Source organism: Rhineura floridana, chromosome 1, assembly GCF_030035675.1.
Source record: "Rhineura floridana isolate rRhiFlo1 chromosome 1, rRhiFlo1.hap2, whole genome shotgun sequence".
In the NCBI taxonomy this organism is placed as follows: Eukaryota; Metazoa; Chordata; class Lepidosauria; order Squamata; family Rhineuridae; genus Rhineura; species Rhineura floridana.
This window is the reverse complement of record NC_084480.1, coordinates 221593427-221616846: the sequence shown is the minus strand read 5'-3', so window position 1 is coordinate 221616846 and position 23420 is coordinate 221593427. Positions and strand designations below refer to the sequence as shown.

At 40.1% G+C, this 23420-nt stretch overlaps 1 protein-coding gene across 1 annotated transcript in view; it reads left to right on the top strand.

The window, feature by feature from the left end:
• CTDP1 (CTD phosphatase subunit 1) overlaps positions 1–22587 on the top strand; it is a 109536-nt gene extending 86949 nt beyond the window's left edge. The window contains exon 13 of the mRNA XM_061594050.1: positions 21715–22587. Within this exon, the coding sequence (XP_061450034.1) occupies positions 21715–21856 (142 nt within the window). The 3' untranslated portion in view covers positions 21857–22587. The remainder of the gene's footprint in view (positions 1–21714) is intronic.
• The last annotated feature ends 833 nt before the right edge of the window (positions 22588–23420 follow it).

Below are 23420 nucleotides of genomic sequence, written 5' to 3'. Positions count from 1 at the left end.
TCCCAATGAGGATCAGGGGCCCTGCAGCTACTGTTAGGTTTTTGTTTTGTTTTTAAAGGAGGAAAATCCAAGTGCAGAATTCAATTGTAAGTTTAATTTCATATTTTGTTTAACTCTGAAATTGTGTGACTGAGCCAGTGTTATCCAGTGAGTTTTAGGTCCCCTCACTGAACACTTTAATAAATTTTCAGCAAAAGCTGATTGATTTCAACTTCTCTCCTAAACTATCAAGATTAACGTGATGCAGCATGGTTGTCTGCTCTTCAAAGGAAAAAATTAAAACATCCCACCTACTATGGAAACCCTTGGGCATGCCCATATTTGTTCACTCAACCAAGGACATGAATTTATCACTAGGATTTCACTAATTCATCTTGGATGTTTATTGTAATAGTTCATATATATTGGTGTTCGTCTAGATCAGAGATGGGGAACCTTGTGGCCCTCCAGATGTTGCTGGACTACAACTCCCATCGTTCCTGACCATTGCCCATACGGCTGGGATTAATGGGAGTCCACCAACATCTGGAGGGCCACAGGTTCTCCACCCTTGGTGTACATTAAATGATAAACATGAATGAGAATCTAATACAAATTCTGATGCAGGTAAACACAAAGCAATATACAGAATACTTAGGGCAAGATCCAACATAATATTAGTGCAAGAAGCGGAAGATTTAGTGGCATTGTGCAAGCAGAAGTAGCTTAACGGTGCAAAACATGGTAGGTTAACACTATGCAACTCTTCCACTGATCCACACTGCCCATTGGATTCAACTGTTGCACTACACTAGGAGCGGGGCTCCCATTAGCAAAATGGCTGTTGTGCTACCAGGCCATCACAAGTGTATTTCACCTTAATCGTTTAAGAATAACTAATACTTCTCATAGGTACAAAGAATGTCAATTTAGTACTGAGAGAACAAAGTTACTCAAATATCGGACACAAACTATACTTTTCTGGGCTGTATCTGGTGCTAGTCCTACTCAAAGTAAACCCGTTGAAATAAATGAACATTACTAACTTAGGTTCATTCATTTCAGTGGGTCTACTCCAAGTAGGACCTGTGGGATGCAGCTCTCTGATTCTAGGTCTTCAAATGATCGTAATGAAGTGGTGGATTTTACAGAGTACCCACAATGTAGAGGCAATTCAGGCAACTAGCAGAAAACAGCAACTAAAATGACGTGAGAAAGGCTTATAACTTTGGGGGCTTTTTGGTTTAGAAAAAGGGGGACGTGATAGAATATATAAAATTATACTTAGTGTGGGAAAAGTGGATAGATATATTTTTCTCCCTTGTAATAGAATGATGATAAAGTGAATGGCAGAAGACTCAGGACAGACAAGAGGGAGTAGGTCTTCACGCAGCATATAGTTAAACTATTGATTGTTACTAGTCATCGATGTATACAACCTCCAACATCAGAGGTGTCATAACTCTGAATACCAGTTGCTGTGGAACAACAAGGGGAGTGTAATGGGATTAAGAGGTTCTAAAGGCTTCATGTAAAACCAGGCCTGGGAACCTTTTTGGCTCCGTGGACCAAGTCCTTATTAGGATCTGCCTCATGGGCCAAATTTCACCGGTGGGTAGGGCCGCCCACCTGTCAATCAGCTGATGTCACAGATTATGTCAGGCGATTTGATGCTGAAGCTGGGACTTCAAAGCACCTCTCAGGCAGAAAGGCACTGCTAAAAGGAAGGTTTTTTCCTTTATTTTAGCAGCTGGTTCAATGAAAACTTCAGGAATTCAGTTGCAACCAAACTGAGTAGGTTTAGGGGCACAAGAAAGTTCCTTGCAAGGAGTTCATTCGCACACCCGAATTAACTTCCCTTTTCATTGGGCATTGTGTGAGGAGGTCAGTTCTGCTTTGTATTGAATTTGGGTACAAAAGAGAATTCCCTGCAAGGAGCTCTCTTGCACACCCAGAGCAAGCAGCATTGACATCCCCATGTATCAGCTGCTGTGCAGGAGTGCAATCCTGCTTTGCACAAAGCTTCAGGAGCTCCCGTCATGCTGTGCAAGGTATCTTTGCTACCACTGCAAGCCCCCCTTTGACCAAGCTCTGCACTTATTTGCCACACCTGACTGTAGGGTGGGTGTGGTTTGCCCCAAACGGCCTCGCGGACCAAATGATGAAGGCTGGCAGGCTATGTTTGGCCTGTACGCCAGAGGTTCCTCATCCTTGATGAAAAAGTTGTGCTTTTTGGTAAGAATTTGAAGGTGGTATCCTCATGGATGGCAGGAGTGGATGGCATCCAAGGAGGCAGAGATGAGAAAAGGAGGGGGGAACCCCAGGATGTAAAAAGGAAAAAATGTAGATGATGAAATTCCAAATGGATTTAATTTCTTTTAAAGATTTTCATTAAATCCTTTAGGACACATTTCTTTTAAAGATTTTCATTAAATCCATTTGGGCACATTTCTTTTAAAGATTTTCATTAAATCCATTTGGAATTTCATCATCTACGTTTTTTCCTTTTGACATCCTGGGGTTCTCCCTTCCTTTTCTCACCTTGGTATCCTTATGGAGGCATTCTGGGAAGGATTTCCTGGGAAAAGAGGCAGCAAGGGAGAAAGGACATAGTAATTGAACAGAGGAGTCTCTGAAGGAGATCTTTGGACAGCTGAAAGTGATGGGTAGCTGGACAAGTAAAGGTCACAGGAAGGGATATGTTAGGATATAAGATCCGAAAGACTTGATAAAATGGTGAAATATACAACACCAATCCCAATAGAAGCAATGTGTTGCTCCTTTTTTCTTTGGAGTAATTAGATTCTGGGTGCAGGAAAAACAGTAGGTAGTATATAAGGCACAAGCTATTGTTCATGACATTCATGGACTCATAATGGAAATACCGTTCTTTTTACATGAAAAATGCATACACAATAAATTGAGATGAAAAATAAAATTTCCTTAATTTTCAGAGTAATTTTTCATGTTAAAATAATGAATGGGTGATGAATAGATTCTAAAAGTACATTTATGCAACAGTACTCTGGAAATGTCTTTTAATCAATATTTCTGTTCTGTTTTACTCTTAGAAAAGAGGTTAAATCCTGTTCTGGAACTTCTAGAACTTAACACAGACAAAATATCTATGTTAAAATAGAATTATTTCCTGTATAAACACATTTTTAGTTGGAAGGCTCTTTAAAATATATATATATAGGTAAAAGGTAGTTAGATACCCAGTGATTACTCTATTTAAACATTCCTAAACTCCTCTAGTTGCAGTTGGACAGTTAAGAAAAGTGTGTCTTGGTTTTTTTTCCCTAGGACATTAATGTGAGCACAATGACTTAAATTCTTTTTTATTTAATCTTAGAGCATTTCAATATCTGTACAAATATCTAAACCTTTGAATTCTACTAAGTTCTTTACTGCAGTGCTGTCAATTGACAGTGAATCATATAGTTTAAAGTAGGCATAGTGCTCAAGTGATAAATTTAAAATGTTTTCATCTTTCTTTGGCTTGTTCCTTTTTCTTATGCTTTTATCAGTCTTTATTAATTTTATACCATTATTGAACATTATTGATCAAAACATCATATAAATCATACAACATTAACAAACTTAAATACTCAAAAATAATTTAAAATAAACTCATATTGGGAACATGAATTACAGAGAGAAATAGATCGAGGGGCCTGAAGGAAAACCCCATATGGGTCAATTTCAGTTTGAAATAAGGAACTTTTCCTAAAAATCATGTATTGGTAGCACTTGGCCCAGAGCTTGGAAGATTACTTTAAAAAAGTAATACATTACAGTTACAATTACTTGGCCCAAAAAAGTAGTAATTACCGTTACAACTACACTTGCTCTGAAAGTAACTTACTTTACTTTTCCTCAAAAGTAATCACTACAATTACATTTCAGTTACTATTTTAAAAGAACTCCTACAAGGTGCTGGCCTTGGCTGCTGCACATCTAAGAAGCCTAAAACAATATTAAAAATAAACACACACACACAGGGGGTAGTAGAATAAAAAATTTTATCCATAAGATTAACATAATGGCATAACAGAATCTCACATCCCCCCAAGCAATGAAGATACCCCAACTCTTGAAATCAAATTTTACACTTGAAATGCTTTTATAATATGTTTCTGTTATGTCTCAAAAGAACAAGAAGCTCAAAGAGCATGTCAGACAAGGAATGTCTTTTTACAGTCATTACGTTGCCACCAGTACTGAACAGGCGTTCTACTGCGGCGCTTGAAGGCATGCCTGTGTTGTGCTGCAAAAAACACCGCAGCACATGTGGAAAGCCATGGAGTGATGACACTTCCCTGCTGGGAGACCTCAGGTACCTCACCAGTTCCTCCTCAGCAGTGTCCACTGCTGACTTCTTGCCCTGGGGCAGAAAGTTAAAGAAGTCATCTTCTAAGTCATCTCCTTCCTGGTCTTTATCTGAAGACTGATCACTGTCCTCATTAAGTACACCCTCAACAGCTCTCAACAAGGCTTCCATTGTGTATCTAAGAAAGAGAGAGGATATGTTAACACATATATGTTAGGAAACCATCATCTGCTCTTCATTTCCTGATGCTTGTCATGTCCCCTGGTTCAGGGTCCAGCCTGAGCCTGTGGATGATGACATGGAAGGTAGGAAGGTGACCAAGTCACCACACTCATGGGGCAGCACAGCAGACCCTTAAGGATTACCTGCAGCAACCCAAGGTTGTGATGAGGAGCCCCAGGAAGAAAAGGCCCAGCCCCTGCCTACCACCTTAAGCCCTCTGATGCCTCCCTTGAGACAACATTTCCCTTGGAGTAATCCACCCAAAGGGCTTCCCTAATGTTCTTACTTGTTGGTATGGGTGGTGGCCTGACACGATTCCAGCCGATCTAGTTTGAAGCGAGGGTGTAGGCAGGCTGCCAGAAGAAGCCTCTTGTCCTCCCAGATAGCTGCAAACCGCTTTCTTAGGGCTTCGCGCACACCTCTCAGCAGCTGAAAACAGTATGTATACCTCTCAGGTTTGTTTTCCAGTCCTTCTAACTTGCGGTCCAGATTGCAGAGCGTTGGTAGCAAATACCCCATGAACATGCCGTTCTCCCGTTGCAGGATATCTAGGGACTGGGCTAGTGGCTCCATAATCTCTGTGTATTCCTGTACCACTTCAATCTCAGCAGCTGTGATCCTGGACAAGGAGCAGCGGTCCATTATGGCATGCATTTTAGTGGCACAGTTGACAGGAGCTCATGTAGTTGCTTCAACACATCAAAGGTGGAATTCCACCTGGTCTTATTCGATACCTTCAGATACACACCACATTGCGCACGGATATACTCAGCAATCTGTGCTGACTGGTTCTGCTTGGACCACAACTTGCTGCACTTTCCCATCAAGGAACGAAACTTTCTTGAAAGGACCAAGAAGACTACTTTTGGAGGAGTCAGAAAGCATGGCCTCTATGTCTTGTGTTGCCACAAGGTTGAGGGTGTGGCTAGCACATCTCTGGTGTGGTGGTAAAACAAAATCCTCTCCTGAGTCTGCAGCTTCTTCCTTTGCCTCAGGTCCTGTGTCCAGGATCTCACAGATAGGCACAAACTCCACCTCAGGCTCCTCCTCCTCCTGGTTATCACCATCATCGTCACTGGTGCCTGCAGCTTCCACTGGTTCTTTGGCCATGAAAACTCTGAACGCTTTCACAAAGTTGGAGCCATTGTCTGTAGTAGTGCACATAACTTTGTTGTGGATCCTGTACTGCACATGTACATCATGCAGTGCTTTTGAAAGGACATCGTATGTATGGCGCCCCTTCAGACGCTTACAAGCCAAGGCCCCGACCTCACGTTTCAGGGTAGTTGGGTTGATCCAGTGGGCTGTTACCCCAAAGTAACTCTTCTTGCCATTGGTCCAACAATCTGCAGTGGTTGCTTTATATGCCACAGCACTCATTCGGTTTGCAAGAGTTTCTCTCATGTGGCATGTTCTCTTCTCAGTTCTGTCTCTGAGTCTTGGCACATATGATGGTGAGGTCTTTGGGGAGTCCAGTGCGAACCAGATTAATGAATGATGGTTTGTCCACAGTCTGAAGTGGTAATGTCTCCTCTACAATGAAATCAATGATTCTCCTGTCGAGATTGCTCTGGGTGACAGGCTCCCTGCCAGATCCCCACCTCTCAAGGGTCGTCTGCTGCTGCTTCAGCATTTTGGGAGGAGGGGTGTCATGCATTGGTTTAGGAAGGCCACGTCTCCTTGCCTTTATTGCTTCTTCAATTGCTCTCAGCTTCTCAGGGTGTGCCCTCTAAGGAAGAAGAACAAAGCATGAATCCAAGAAAAAATGGAAGAGGAACTTTACAATTTAAACATAAATAGACAGTGGACACTCTTTGAGGACCGGCATGACAAAGACTTACCTCAAAATGTTTCTTCAGATTGGATGAGGAGGAAACAGCTGATCTCAGATTTTTGATCCTTGGAAGGCAGTAATTGCATCGTACAACAACATTTTTCCCACTCTGGCTCACAAATGTACAAGCTTTCTCAAAGCCAAACCATGGTACTTGCTGTTCTGCAGATGTGGCTGTGGGCAACTAGCACTACTTCATGCCCTCCTCATGCACAGGGCCTCCTTTCTGACCCTCACTTTCTAGTTTTGCCTCCTCAGGATCAACAAACTGTGACTCAAGTGGCCGCACTAACTGACTGCTGCTCTCAGCAGCAAAACCTGCAACAGGCGTCTCTGTAATAAACAAGAGATAATGCTCCTATATGGGTGAACTTCAGCTGTGATGTGCCCCCATCTCTTCCCCATGCTGCAAGATGCCCCAGTCAGAGTGGAAGTAAGCAGGTCGATAGCACAATTAAAAGAGATCCTATTTGCATCATTTTTGCTCACTGAATAACCCTGCCTGGGCCAGTCTAACCTACTATCTCACAGGGTTGTTGTGAGAACAAAATGAGACTAGGGTTCAAATCCCCACATAGCCATGAAGCTCACTGGGTGACCTTGGGCCAGTCACTGCCTCTCAGCCTCATGAAAACCCTATTCATAGGGTCACCATAAGTTGGAATCAACTTGAAGGCGGTACATATATTTTTTATTTTGAATATGATGATTATGATAATAAATATGCAGCATTTCAAATGAATTCTGTATGAGAAGCATTCCATGCCAAGCTTGGAAAACCAAGGATGAGGTATAAAATGTAGGCAAAAATACTTTTGACAAAATGCCGTTTATCTTTTATATCTATATGTATAATTAGCAATACAGCTGAATGATGTATGTAAAGTATTTTTTCTTTCCCTTTTCTTTTTTATTAATATTTTAGTACTACTGCTAAAGTTCTGATGAAAGAATAAAGCATTCATTAGCCAAATTCAAATGATTAGAACACATCACATAAATTCCACTGAAGTTGGAGTTTTTGCCATAGAAAATGAAAAAAACATATAACCTATGATAGCCCAATAGACAATCAGAACTAATATAAACCCCTATTGCTTCTCATTTGCAAATCTTGCAAGATCTAAGGTAACTCTAGATCATGTGAGTTCAGGTGATGCATGTTATGTACATTTGTATAGATATTAGCAGAGATTGTCAACAGTCTATCTCTCTCTGGGACTGGGAATCTCTCTCTTTCTCACAGAACATGAGTTTGAGAGCTGGGGGACTGAGAGGAGGAGCTGCAAGGACCCTACTTCTCACCTCATCTCTGCCAAGAACAAAAAAATCAGCCTTAAGCCATTTATTATATGCCTAATGATTTTTTATTTTTATTATTACTGAGACAGTTTTTGTCCCACATACAATTCAGTCTTGTGGTTAAACAGGACAAAAATACAAATAAAAAGAAAGATGGAGCTCAAATAAATATACAATAAAAAGCTAGCCGGCATTTTAAAAGGCAGGAGTGCTCTGTCTGGATAAATACAGCACACAGGTATGCATAGGAACAAGGGGGAGAGTTCAAAAAGGGGGGGAAGGAAGAGAAGTAGGGCCTACTTCTCTTCCTTCCCCCCCTTTTTGAACTCTCCCCCTTGTTCCCATGCATACCTAGGCAAGAAGAGCAGTGGGGGGGCAGAACGGGCTGTGGGGGGGCGGAAGGGGCCGCGGGGGGCACACACACACACACACACACACACACACACACACACACACACACACACACACACACACAATCGTCACTCACCTCCACAGCTCTTCACCGTTCTGCTGCTGCCTTCTCCGTTGTCCTTGCCCTGGCTTTTTCCTCCGGCGTCCATTTTTTCCTCTCAGATGCTAGCAGGCCCTGCCTATTCACCTCTTCCCTCGTGCCTCCTAACACAGATCACGAGGGAAGAGAGAGTCTGCGCAGAGGTCCAATCAGTGTGAGGCACATGTCTTGTGTTAACCAATCACAGCCAGGAGCTGACTTCCCCTTGTTCCCGCCCCCAAGTAACGTCCAACCTAACGTGGAAACGTTAAAGTTGCAGCTGAAAAGTAGGGAAATTACTAGTCGTTCCGTTACCTGCCAAATGTAATGGAATTACCCACTCGTTATTTAAAATTGTAACTAATTACAAGTAACTCGTTAAAAATAACGAGTTACTTCCAAGCTCTGACTTGGCCACACAAAAATTATCATTAATTAACTCAAATTCATCACTGAATTTTTGGAGGGGTTGTAATATGATGGGTACATCTGTGATGGGAATGTCCCAGAGTACAAATATTTTAGACCAGCATATTCCAGGAAATAAACAAAATAACATATCAACAAATTTATGCTACTCCAGAATTGGCTATCTTAAATGTGTTAATAGGTGATGATTCAGATCTGCAAAATAAAGCATTGGTTACACATTTACTACATACAGCATGTATCACAGTAGCACACTTTTGGAAGGACCTATCTGGAGCTAACAGAGTGGTATAACATGGTCTGAAATGAAGCATTGTTAGATAAACTAACACAAAAACTCAGTCTCTAGAGGTCAAAGTAAAACAGATACATTTATTTTGACTTGGTGTGATTTTGTACAGTACACAAACCAGGAAGAACATGATCAATTCCTTTGCCAGCATATAAATGGTTTCTTTAGGTGGGTCTTTTCCTATCACTGGTTTATCCCATACCCAAAAAGAAAAGAGAAAGAATAAGCACAAGTAAAATAAGCAATATATTGAAAATTGTAAATAAAAATATCCTGGCTTTAGAAGTTGAATTCTGTAAATTCACTGTAACACCAACCAATATGTGTTCCTTTTTCTTATGAGACAAATAATACGGCTGGAAAAGTGTTCTCTGTACCTGCTAGCTAGCCACAACTGCTTTATTATTCCCCAGATACCACTGAGGGCCTACCCTACCCAGGTGCATACTAAAGAATTTAGGAGCAGAAAGCTACACTGAACACAGAATTCAATTATTTGGTGCAATCACAGATACCCTCTTTACATCAAAGTCATAGAACATTATAGAATGCCTGTGACTTTTCAACAATTCAAATTATACAACAATTCAAATAATACCCAACAATAAATATATTGTTACATGTCCCCAGTTTCCTTATCCAAAATTTCTATAGAATGAAGATGCATCAATCCTGCTGTTATGGCTAATTATGGTTGTACCATGGCTTTCTTCTTCTGAATGTTACAAAACAATTAGTTGCATACTTCTTGCAATTGCCATCAGTGACTGCAATTTATAGTTGCCAAACTAGGAAAATACAGTCTGATGCAGTTATTGTTAAGGGATCTATTAAGTAGCTCAGTTTGCTTCTTCAGTGTTAAGAGTTTAATCATTCACACTTCAACTTTCCAATCATTAGTGAAAATTAAGTCAGACTAATCTTGAAATAATAAATTCCATTTAAAAAAACCCAGTTTACAAGTCTGTGTTCTCCAGTTCAAGATTTCTGAGGCCAGTTGACCCTGGTTTCATATCCTGGAGAGAGTCCTTGCACAACAGTTTCCGGGTTTTGATGACATGGGAAACTGTGGCTGAAGAAACTAAGATAGTTAGGAACATCAGGGGAGGACTGAAGAGGGATCACACAGACATTTGGCTTGTTCCTTGGCCAATAAACTACATTTTATCAAACCAGATAGGTACGTATGAACCCCAATTCTCACTAGAGAACTAAATTTGAATTATGCTGTTGTTTTACAGGATACATTTATGGGGCTGGAACAAGATAAAAATTCATTAAATAAGGATGTGTTCATGAACTTGCCTGGATAGAAGAGGTGTTGCCGGGGGTGGGGGGATATAGAAATCTCTGGCTTTTTCATGGCTGGAGTGTAACCTACTGTATAAATGTAAGAGTTGCATCTGTTGCCCTGCACATTACTGTCCTGTGGCCCCTGGAAGGTTGCTCTTGACCTGAAAAAAGTTCCACCCCCCTGAATTTCAACTCTTAGTGTAATATAAATTGTGCATGATGATGATGTACTGCTTTCAAGTCGATCCCGACTTATGGCGACCCTATGAATAGGGTTTTCATGGTAAGTGGTATTCAGAGGGGGTTTACCGTTGCCTCCCTCAGGCTGAGAGGCAGTGACTAGCCCAGGGTCACCCAGTTCCACCCCCCAAATTTCAACTCTTAGTGTAATATAAATTGTGCAACCAATATCAAAATACACTGAAAACCACAATGTCCATATGCATTGACATATGCAATATCAGTTGAGCAGATATCTTTGTCTTGCAAGTTTATTTCTCTCTCTACACATCAGTTAATCCGCTATGTCATATTTCCTTATTCTCATATGTGCTACAAGCCCTGCTCCTTCTTCCCCTATATTTCTTCCTCTGCACTGGCCCTCAGAGTTGTTTATTCAGTCTCTTGTCTTTTGCTGCTACCTGCTGATGACTACTTTTCTATCACGTCCTTTTCTATTTATCTCCTGACCCATCCCAGATCTTATAATTGTCAACCCCTCATATATTCCTAGGTGTCTTGCTATCTGAAGTAGAGCAGTGAAAATTAGGGTTATAATATTTCTGGTCACTCATACTTCTGTCACTATCAGAGATCATACTTTCATCCAAGTTCCTCAAGTCTTTTCTGAAGTGTGCTTTACTTGTATTACCTCCTGCATTTCCACATGACTCCCCCAATCCCATCTCTACTTCTAGTTATAAATTTATGACCATGTATCCCCCTTTTTACTGTTTTCTGTCTAATTAATATTATTAGCCCTCTGGGCAGCAATTACTTCTGTACAGTGTCTGGACTATTGCATTGCACTCTACATGGGAATGCCCTTGAAGATGACTTGGAAATGTCAATTGTTCCAAAATGTAGCAGCCAGATTACTGACTAGGGTTCCATTTAGATCTCATATAACCCATTTTAAAACAGCTGCATTGGTCATCAGTTCATATCTGGGCCCAATTCAAGATGCTCGAGTTAGTATTTAAAGCCCTACACAACTTAGATCCATAATATCTGAAAGATGGCCTCTATCCCTGCAGAACCGTTTTGAGTGTTAAGATCAGCAGAAGGGGCCCTCTTGATAAATCTACCACCCTCAGGAACTCTGCCCAGGAGAGGGCATTCTCTGTGGTACCCCCTAAATTGTTGAATTTGCTCCCCACAGAGGTGCATCTGGCACCTTTACTATACAGTTTTGGCGAATGCTGAACACACCTTTGATACCTGAAATGTATATTTTTAGGACCCACCCTACTTTTGCTGTTATAATATTTTTGAACAGTTTTTAATGTTCTATTTCAATTTTTGCAACCTGCCCTGGGACCTTAGGGTGAAAGGGGGTAATAAATAAATTGTTGTTGTTGTTATTGTTGTTGTTATTATTATTATTATTATTATTAATCATCATACCACTATATAAATGCTAAATAGAGTTAGTGAGTTCATTTCCTGTTTTGAATGAGAAGTGCAGTTAGTATGATTTGAACTTTAAGTGCTTTGTTGCTTCAAAAACCAGTTTCTCAAATATGTATTTCATTTTATACATTTATAACTATAAGAAACCATTACAATGGAAAAAAGTGCCATGAAATATTTCAAACAATGCTTAATGAATAGTTCTGGTGCACTCAGACTTTCATCTTTGCACTGCTGATTGCTTACTTCTGGTTTAAGTAATTATATCATCTTAATGTCCTGAGACTCAGTGCTGTCAAAGTTGGTTCAGTTATGTAAGAAAAGCTCCAATGGGTTTAAAGTGAACTTATAAAAGTCTTTTATCATAGCTTGATCTTAAATGTTGATAGCTTCAGTGTGATTTGGCTTTGAAACAATCTTAGCATGTGTGAAGGTCAGACATTCCTTATGTCCTTTGTCTTGAGCAAACTGATGTAGCAAAAAGACACTGAATAAAACTCCAAACAGTAATTTCTTCATTAACCAGAACAGACACAAAAAGGCAACACTGGCAAGAGACTTCAGAGCAAGGAAGGGTGACAGTCATAATAGAATGCTTTTCCTACTAGTTTTTGTGAATTTCCACTAAATATGAGTGTCCTTTGGCCAGGAGCAACATTTCAGGTTTTAATGGGGGGGGGAGATTCAACACCCACTGTTTGACATAATCAAGATTATTATTTTTAATTATATTTTAAGCCGTATCATCATGTGTTGTTGCTGTTATTGCATGCAAACAGAAACTTGGGCCTTTTGTTTGTGCTTAAAACTAGGGAATCAAATTGTCTAGAGATAATAGGCAATCCCAAGGAAATAGGGGAGGCTGTTCTCATTTCTCCCTAAAAGTTGTCCTTGCAATGAGAGGGCCAGCTCTGCAAGGAAAATTTGTAATGATAATACGACCTCAAGATTTAATTGCTTCCTCTGTGTAAGGGTAGGATTGGTGTGTGGTGCTTTTTTTAATTGTGTGACATAACACACTTGAACCACCAGCCCAGATCCCCTGTATTGTTTGCTTTGTGGAAGTATTTTTTTTAATGAGTTGTGGGGTTGCATAGATTTGAAAAAAGTTCATCTGAAATGGACATCCACTTTTTTTAGGAAAGCTAAGTAAGCAGATTATTGAATTCCAATCACCCTTTTTATGACCCTTTGCAAGATGTACTTTGCTCTCCTGGTTTTTTTGTAGCTTTTTGTAATCTGCTTGAGGCAGGCTAATCTGTTTAGGATTCTGTGTATTGTATTGCTTCCACTTGCAGTGACAATATAGTGTTTATAGTAACGTTTAATGTGGAAAGTTTTTATACCTGCATTTAAAAAAAAGACTTTATTTTAAAATGAGCATTGGTAATCTGTAGTACACAAAAATGGTTCAACAAATCAAATGGATCTAATATTGTTTCCCTAATGAACTCTAAAAGTACCATTCGGCTGTTTGTAATAACTGAAGTGCATTAATCCTGACTGGTGTAATATTTAATGGCTCTTTGGCACAAAGTAAATACTTAAAGCTTCTGCACAAACTGCTGTTACACAAGTTGCTTTCACTGTAATATGTATTGAATTGTACTATAGGGATTGACTGAAGTGAACCTTTGTACACAAGGAAGGATTTTTATAAAGGTTTATGTAACACACACACACCGCCAGTGAATTATACATAGAAAATTAGAGATGTTCCCGTTAGCAAGAGCCAAGGCTGGATTCATCCCAATTCATATAAATGAATTTTGGCACACATGGAAAATCATGCACATACATGGAAGCTCTTCAGCCGTAAGCCTGTTAGGGAATCCCAGTTCCCTCAGCCTCACTTGTATAAACACAAGTTTAGGTATTTGTGCTGTTTTAATTTTTCACTGCCACCAATTTCTTCAGTATGTTTTCATAACCTCCTAATAACTGGTACAGTAGGCTTAGGCATGAGATGGACACCAACACTAGAGACAGGATGAACTTTTAATTAAGATTGTTGATGACTGCTTCTGAAGACTCAAGAGACACTGGTGCTGCTGACACCAGCCACTAAGTGGCTTTTACCTCAGACCAAATTCTATGAACTTCCACCTCAGCCAAATAAACCCACAACCCAATCCAGCTACTGGGAACAATCTGCCTCTGAACACCAAAGCTCCTCTGCTTGTATTTCTGGTGGCTTGGAAAGTTTAGCCAACTTTAAAAACCTCCTTCTGTTACCTTCCTCTGCTAAGGGCAGCTTTTCACACTAACATAGTCACCAACCTCCTGATCTTCACCACATAAATATGAATGACACAGGGTATTGATATTCAAGCCTTGGCTTTTCTCTCTGGTCTTTTTTGTCACACTACTTTCCTCAACTATCAAATCTCAACTGACTTCCTCGCTGATGGTTAGCTCCCAACCAGCTAGAACTTCCAGCTAATCAGAGTCTGCTGTCACCCAGATCAGTCAAAATGAATTTACCTGACCCAGCTACTGCCTAATAGATTTTCCAGCCAATCATCTCTCTCTCCTGCCTCAGAATCTGTCACCAAGCAGCTGCTGCTTAAACAGGCTTACAGCATAGTAACAGTACAAGGCCTTGAACTTTGACAATCATAGAGGTCACAGAATTTTGTTTCCCTTCAAAACACTAACATAAACAGACATATTTATGTAGCATTTCTCTACAAAGCCAGATGTTATATAAATTACTTTATTTTATTACATTTATATCCCACATTTCCTCCTTACTTCCACATTTTCCTTACTTCCATTCATAAAATTTATAAATAAATGTTGATTATCATTTCATCAGAATGTTGCTTGCTTGTTGTAGGGACTCAGAAGAAAGAGAAATGTTGTTAAGGGAGAATTGATGGTGAAAATGTTTATGAGCAAAATATTAAAGAATCTCAGTTCAGGTGTTAATTGCATTCCTCACACTGGGTATTTTAAATGTGTGATTGTGGCAGTAATTCCTGCATCTTTTGTAATAAACTAATTTAAAGGGATACACACCAGGAATATTCATATATCTGAGCTTTTGTAGCATCTTCCCAGAGCTGCTCTAACATGATTTCCCTCTAAGTAATTGCAAACAATCTTTGTGTTACATCAGTAGATGTTATTTTCCCTTGGATTTCCCAGGAAAGTGTTTAACTATAATTAGCATGTAATTTTATCAGAAGTTGCACACCATCCAACTTCCCTTCATTGATTGTCATCACCAGCTTTTAGCATCCTTGACACAAAGGAAAATGATGTTAGGTTGGCATGTAAGGGAGATGCCTAGCTCTCACCTTCTCGCTAATTCCATCTGTTAAGAGAGGATATAGGACTTCTCAGTGTACATAGAGCTCTGAAGGGGAGCTGTACTTTGTGTGCTGTGCCAGGAGATGAGAAAAATAAAAGAATGGGTGGAAGTCTATTGGCCAGATCTTCCAGTTCTCTTCCTTTTGCTTCCTCAGTCAGGAGAAAAAATCATATTATTTCCTGAGGGGCAGAAAGAAAAATATGATGGATTGAGCCAGGATGAATTAAACTACAGTTCCCAGAAGTGATGAAAAGGTTCTGAGCGTGCCAGAACCAGGACAACAGTGGGAAGTGAAAGTACCCCATGCTGTTCCCTTGTGCTTCTTCCCTCCCCTTCCCTTTGTAGATTATGCTTTGGATTGGGGAGGGAGAGCAACTAGTGACAAGGAAGGTGAAGGGGATGGCTGAGCCAAACTAATTAAAAGCCAATTTCAGTTCATCTCAACTCATAATTGCCCTCTATTTTTCAAACAGGGGAAGTAGGCCTTCCAGTAGTATTCCTAGTGCTAAGCATCAGGGACTCAAAGGGAAGGTCTGCTGGATCAGACCAAATCTAAATCAGACCCATCTAGTTCAGCATTCTGTTCTCATAGTAGCTCACCAGATGCTTATGGGAAGTCCATGAGTAGGATACGAGCACAATAGCCTTCTCTGACTTGTAATCTCCAGTAACAGCATACCGTGTCCGATACTGTAGGGCACAACTCACAGTGCAACACAGATCTTTTCTCAGTATTTGTCAACCACTATAAGACAATGAAGGTATTGGGGCCAATTTACATGTATGCAACAGACAAGTTTTATTCTTACCCACTCAGTCCCCCAATGAACTCCTATAATGTTTGGCGGCGAGACTGTCTTAAATATGCACTGGAGATTCTACAGCCAAATGTGTGTCCCCAGTACATGCCTCCATTTCCCCTTCAAACTTTACAACAGCCTTGCCCAACCTGCATCATTGGCTGTGCCGATAGGAGTTGTAGTCCAAACCTCTAGAGGGCATCAAGTTGGGGAAGCCTGCATTACAGTGTTCTGAAGAGACACAAGGGGAATAAGTGGCAAATTTGTCTGCTCTAAAAAGCGTGAAATGACCTTTACCCTTTGTAAAATGCTACGCATGGGAACAAATATCATTGTGAGTTTTTAATCTCAGATATCAGCTTGATGGCAATGAATAGTTCTTGCACAAGCCTTCCATGTTTTGTTTTGTCTTGTTGGCAAGACAATACAGTAGAGACTTTCTGGATTACATTTCAGAACATTATGTAGTGCTACTTGTAACTTGGCATCTATGTGACTCATTAATTAGCAGCGATTACAGTTCCAACAAGAACAGTTCACACTCTAGTAGTAAAGTTGGTAAGACTGGTTTTCCATACCAACGTGATAGACACAAATGGAATTAAACTTCTATGTAGGGAAGGGGGGGAAGACTGAAAGATTTTGCAAATCCCAATTCTAGTTATTGTGGTCATCTAAAATGGAAATATTGATGCTTCTCTAGGGAGCTTTTGGGTTTCAGGGTATTATTTAAGAATCCATTATCTAATTAAATTAGCTTTCAATAGGACCTGTATTTTAACACTGTAGGGACGGTGAAGTAATGTACTACAGGGTCCTTACATTAACGTAGAGCTCAAACTATCACCTCTCTCCTTTGAACTTGCCAAAAGCCTCTTAATGATAATCCACCTACTTCTCTTCTCCCCCCCCCGATGCTAGAGGTGCAAACGAACAGTTACCTCACCTACCACACACACCCCCATGTTAAACTCCCAAATGCCCCCAGGCCTTGCCAAACCCTCCCTTCCCTTAGACCTGGCCAGGCTTCCACCACTCCTTTACAGGTTACCAAACTTCCCTGCCCCATTAGACCTTTCTTGCAAAGAGGAGGGATGCATTTGGCAATGGCAAACAGCACAGGAATGCTCATGACAATCCTCAACAACCATGCTGCTGTCTTGCTGCCTCACTTTACCTCCTCCTCCGCCACTGAACCTGAAACAGCTTTGTCAGTGAAGTTGGATGATGGCAGTGCAGAGGACAGTTGCTGAAGAGCTGCCCTGTCCTGTCCTGAGCTGACTGTTCTTCTGTAGCTCGACTGGACTGGCCCGCTGCCACCACCCTCCAACATTGCTGTAATAGCCTGGCAGCATTTAAAAAGCTGTTATCACGTTGTGAACTGCAGCATGATGACAGCCTTAGAAAAATATTCACTGATAGGCAAAAAAAAATCTTGCAGTTTAAGAATGTACCTATAGCCAACAGATATTTCTATCAAACTTTAAAAAACAGGGAATTTGGCATCTATAGTGAATGCAGATGGAGGAAAAGGTGGATGTCATCCAGTAAGGCAAATAGGTAAAAAGGGGGGGGCACCCAGGATGACAAGAAAGCTTGAGTGAAAATATATATGTAAATCCACAAATTTTTATTCCAATTTCAAAGATAATATTGATCTGCGAAAAAGCCGAACGTGTTTCGGCTAATGCTGTATAGCCTTCATCAGGGGATGACTGTCTATATTTTTTCTTAAATCAAAGCTGTAATGGATCAGATTCTTTCCACAGGATTGTTGAGAATTGCCCTGACGAATGTGCTGCTGATTCTCAACAATCCTGCGGAAAGAAAAAATATAGACAGTCATCCCCTGATGAAGGCTATACAACATTAGCCGAAACACATTGGGCTTTTTTGCAGATCAATTTCATCTTTGAAATTGGAATAAAAATTTGTGAATTTACATTTCATTCAAGCTTTCTTGTCATCCTGGGGTCCCCCCCCCCCTTTTACCTATTAGCTATAGTGAATGCACCAGGGGAGCAGGAGACCTGACCTCCTATCTGAGATACTGCACTGCCCTACAAATTGGTCAAAATGCAAACACCATTTGGGTTGGTCTTTCACAGTCCAATCCATTTCCTGTGTAGCTTGGAAGAATTTGGTAACATGTGCCTCTGAGCATATGGTGAGGAGTGGCAAACCCTGCCATCTCCAAAGATGGAGAAATACATTTTTGTATGTTTGTTGGTGTTGTTCTTACTTTGCTTCTTTCCTATGTGACTACTGTTTCTACGCAGAATCTAACCTAGAAAATTATACTTCTCTCATTATTCATCCTAGAAATCTGTGTCACATTTATTTTTAATCTCAAAGCCTTTGTATTGGTCAATGTCATATGATGGTGAAGACAGACTTTTGTGTTTCAAACTGGAGGTTATGTTCTATTTCTGTTTTGGATGCATTAAAAGTTGCATCTGAAACTGCAGTTTGATGTAAAATCAGAGTGATTACAATATGTTGCTATTTAAGCAATTACTCTAGTTAGAAAAAACAAACTTGGCCTGCCCAAGATGTATGTTTTCAGCCTGCTATGCTTAAACCATTCCACTTAAAGAAATGTGGGCATGGTCAATTAAAAACATAGAGCACACCTAGAAATTTGCTAGAATATATTTTACCTCCCACTGTTTTATCTTGTGCAAACTGAGACACTCCTCACATCCATTGGAGACTCTTCTGCAGAATATAGTTTTTTTTAGTATAAATTTTGCAAAATGTTGATGTACTTCACATATGCACAGAAAACAGAAACAAAAGAAAATGATTTACTATAGGAAACATCACTAAAATTGCAAAGTAAATCAAACATATTTAAAGTGACTATCTGAACTATATCAACTGTCTTAATATTGTTGCTTCCTCCCTGTTAAAACAAGATCAGCACATTTGTTTGTTTGTTTGTTAAATTTATACCCCACCTTTCTTTCACCATAGAACCCAAGGCAGCATACATGTGGTTCCCAGGCAGTCTCTCATCCAGACACTGTCCAGACCTGCTTAGATTCAGCAAGGTGGTGGCCTCATGTCCCTTCAGACCATAGCCTGGAACCAATATGTCTTGTTTCTGTTATTTGGGCTGATTGCAGGTGTTGCCACTACTCGCCATATGCTCAGAGGCACGTTACCAAATTTTTCCAAGCTACACAGGAAGTGGATTGGACTGTGGAAGACCAACCCAGATTGTGTTTGCAATTTTACAAATTTGTAGGGCAGTACAATCTCTCAGAGAGGAGGTCAGGTCTCCTGCTCCCTGGTGCATTCACTATAGCTGCCCAATTTCCCTGCTTTTTAAAGTTTGATAGAAATATCTGAGGTACGTTCATAAACTGCAAGTTTTTTTGCCTATTAGTGGATTTTTTAATGCTTTTTAATCTGGGAGGTAAGAAATGGGATGCTATTCAAGTTTGCTGAGAATAGATTGATCATTTGCATGCTTATTGAGTTCAGTGGGATTTGCTCCCTTGCAGTCATGCTTAGGATAGGTGAAACTGACCTTGGGGCGGAAGAGAAGAGGGAGGGCTGAAGTGGGCAGGGGAGGAGGAGGAAAAGAGAAAGGAGGAAGGGAGAGGGAAGGAGAGGGAGATGGGGAGGGGGAAGGCAGATCTGATCATTTGCATCCTTATTGAGTTCAATGGCATTTACTCTCCTGCAATCATGCTTAGAATAGGTGAAACTGACCATGGGGGAGGGGACAGGAGAGGAAAGGAGGGAGAGGGAGGGGATTGGAAGCAGAGGGGGAGGGAAGAAGGGGAGGGGATAGGAGGAGGGGAGGGCAGGTTTGATCATTTGCATGCTTTTTTAGTTCAGTGAGATTTACTCCTGTACAATCATGCTTAGGATAGGTGAAACTGACCTGAGAGGGGGAAAGAAGGGGAGAAAGGGTAGGGGTAGGGAGGAAGGTGGAGAGGAGATTGGTTGGGTGGCACTGGGCAGAGGGAAAGCCCCTTTCCTTTCCAAAAGGAAAACATTGTGAACTGTTTCATTGTTGTTCAGGGTTTCCCCCATCTTTTTATTCTACAGCAGGCACTGTAATTCCCACCCAAATTTAAACCAAAGTTGTCCCTGGTCACATCCACACCAGACTTTTATTTCACTTTGGTTCCCCCAAAGAATCCTGGGAAGTGTAGTTTGTTAAGAGTGCTGAGAGTTGGTAGGAGATGCCCTATTCCCCTCACAAAGCTACAATCTCCAGAAGAGGGACTGACTGTTAAACCATTCTGGCCACTGGAGCTCTGTCAGGGGAATAGGAATCTCTTAACAACTCTCAGCACCCTTCACAAACTACACTTCCCAGGATTCTTTGGAGGAAGCCATGACTGTCTAAAGTGAAATAAATGTCTGGTGTGGGTGTGGCCACCTGATTAGCCAAGCCAAACAGCTGTGAGTCTGGCTTTTAGAACACAGACGGTTCTTATTGAGCATGCCCAACGTTATAATAGACATCAATGTTAAATTTCTTAAATTAATTAAAAATCAGCCATGCATTTTTTAACTTTTAAACTGCAGAAGATGGAGGTCAGAGTATGAGGCAATGTCAGTAACAGGAGTACAGGTACTACGTGAACATAGCTGATTTTTAATTAATTTCAACACATTATGAGACCACTGACAGAAAAAAGTCCAACAGAGGTCTGGATTTTTTTCTCTTGTTTTATGCTTTGAACTCTCGATTCTCTCTGACTGTTTTGTGTATCACCATGAAAATGTAGAGGGTTGTTAAGCAAGTGTTTCCGAGTTCAGGACTATAAGTTTTGTAAGGTTTTGGTTTGAAATGAGCTTATGGGGAGCATCAGAATGGCATGGGGGTATTTTCAGTTTAACATTGTGAAATGCGAAAAATCCATGTAAGATATATTTATTAGAGCACCATGGTTAGGAGATCCTGCAAAGAAAAGGGGGGCACTATCACAGTGTTGTCTCTTATGATAGGATTTTGTTTTTGCTGTTACTTGGGCTTGCTTCTGGGGATAATTGCAAGTAGTGTAATTCAAAATATACCAGAAGAAGAAAACAATGTCAATTCCCTGTAAATCTGCATAGTAATTATCCAATATAGGGCATGATCTGACAAATGTTTTGCTACAAAATTCGTAGAAAGTTGTAGCTGCCTAAAAGAATTAATCATAGTCTGTTGAAAGTAGAATTAAACATAATATGGGGATGGGAAATGTTTGTTTTCTTTTGAGTTTTAGAACTTTTAAATGCATTGTCATACTGCAAGAGATGCCTTTCATTACATCCCTCACTGAAAGCTGGCTTTACCAGCAGGTGCTTGGATGGGGGGGGTGTTTCTCACTGCAAAGTAACACTGAGAAAATCAAGCTTTTACTCAAGGAATGCTTGTATATATGTGTGTGTGTGTAATTATAATGCACTTTCTCTCACTGACTCAATTGCCTTAGGATTGCAGCACTAAAGGAAAGCACATTTTAACCTCTGCCATTGGCCAGTGGATTAAGGCTGTTGAATTGTATGTATAGATGACACTGCTGTGATTGTGTAAATTCAAGATTTAGTACCTGAATTTGTTTGCTTTTTTCCTTTTTCCATTCCTTTTTTAAAATTACATCCCTTATATTGTGAGGGGATTGTCTTCTCTTTCAATCCCAGTACAGCACTTAGAAAATGTAATGTGCCTTGACATGACCTTTTTTCTGCATGTAAAAGCTTTAGAATATTTGGCAGAGAAGTTCTGTTGCTTGTTTTCTTCCTTTTGAAGAATTGATGATATTATCTGTCCAAATTTGTAGGGGTCATAAGAGAAAGCTGGTTGAAGATGATGGTGCCAGTGAATCCAGTAAAGGCTCCAGCAATGAAGATGAGGAGGGCAGCAGCTCAGAGGCAGATGAAATGGCAGCAGCACTGGAAGCTGAACTGAATGACTTTATGTAACCTCCATATGGAAGGGAATTTTATAGCCATTTAGAATTCCAGTGGTGGATGTTTTCTTGTCCCCTTGAGAAGATGGTGTATATTTTGCAAAGCAACATAGGAGCTGATAATGCATTATTTACAAAATCTGAAATAAGATGTTTTTAAGGTGTTTTACTCAAGGAATGTATACTTTTTAAAAGGAAAAGTATTAAAGGAAGACTTGGTGTGATGCCAAGACATGTTATGAGCTCTGCAGAACCTTCTTATATAACAGAGAGTAGTACAAAAATTTGCAGCTGAACATTTTAAAAATATTGCCATGATGGCTTTGGGTACCAAGCTTCAGAAAGAAGTCCTGAGGAATATATTGCATGGATGAAATAAAAGATCCTGATCAGGATATGTTTTTTTCACAGTGAGATCTTATCAAATAGAAAGATTTTTTAAAAAGAATTTATATTTGTATAGGACCTAAGAATGCTATATGCAAGCTTTGTGAACTCTGCACTTGACCTACCTGCCACTTGCTTCTAAGAGAATATATGATGGTTGATTCCCATGTTTTTAAGTTACTTTGTGGATTAGTTGTATCTTTTAGGGGAGACCATTTCGATTTTTAACTTTACTTCTCTGTAATTGCAGTTCTAGCACAGCCTACTCTGTGTATTGTACTGCCATAAAAACCATATTCATTCATTTTGTGTTGTGTTTGGAAGGAATTGCTGCTAGCTAATTCCAGATAGCATTTTATTTCTTTCAAATAACAGATGTAAAGTTTTTTGTACATTCTATTTCATATTTGATCTACAATACAGATTCTTTTCATTTAATAAAAAACATTTTGTAAGCGATGTTCCCATTTTCATGATTTGCAATGCTAATCTTTCTACTTGGGCTACTTCCATACAATGAGATGCACCTTTTCTAAAATTATACTTCTAATGAAAATAATTAGCAACATCTTTTGAAATAAGACCAAAATGTCTTTGATGGACATCCTCTCATTCCATTCTTATAACTTTCTTATCTCTCCTGTTGAGCTTGCTAATCTAATTGACAGGGAATGCTTGTAAAGCAGTTTTATGACAGGAATGCATTTGAACAGATGATGTTTTATTGTGTTCAGTCATACTGCTAAGCCACATTTTGGTGGGAGAGTGGCTTTGTTTTTATATGAGTAAGTCAGTGGATGAGTGAACAGTAGCTTTGCCATTGAATAACGTGGTTGGGATCCAGATTTTTTACTTGCCATTCATTTGCAGTAGTCTAGTGGAATTTTTGACTTCTGAGCAGCTGGTTCCCAAGCTGTGACACAGCCTACTTTTGAAATTTCTTCTCTGTTTCAAAAGCAATTCACAATGTGACATGGGGGACTAACAGAGCATTATTCAGATCAGTATTGCCTAGCCCAGCCTGTGCTTACTGGGGCTGATTAGACTTCTAGTCCAAAATTTTTGTAGGGCACCAGGTTGGTGAAGGCTGGGCTAGCCCCGTAGCTCTTATCTCCAGCAGGGATGAAGCTTCAATATATATATCTGCATTTTCTTGCCTTTCCCCATCTAATTTTGAATTGTAAGCTTTT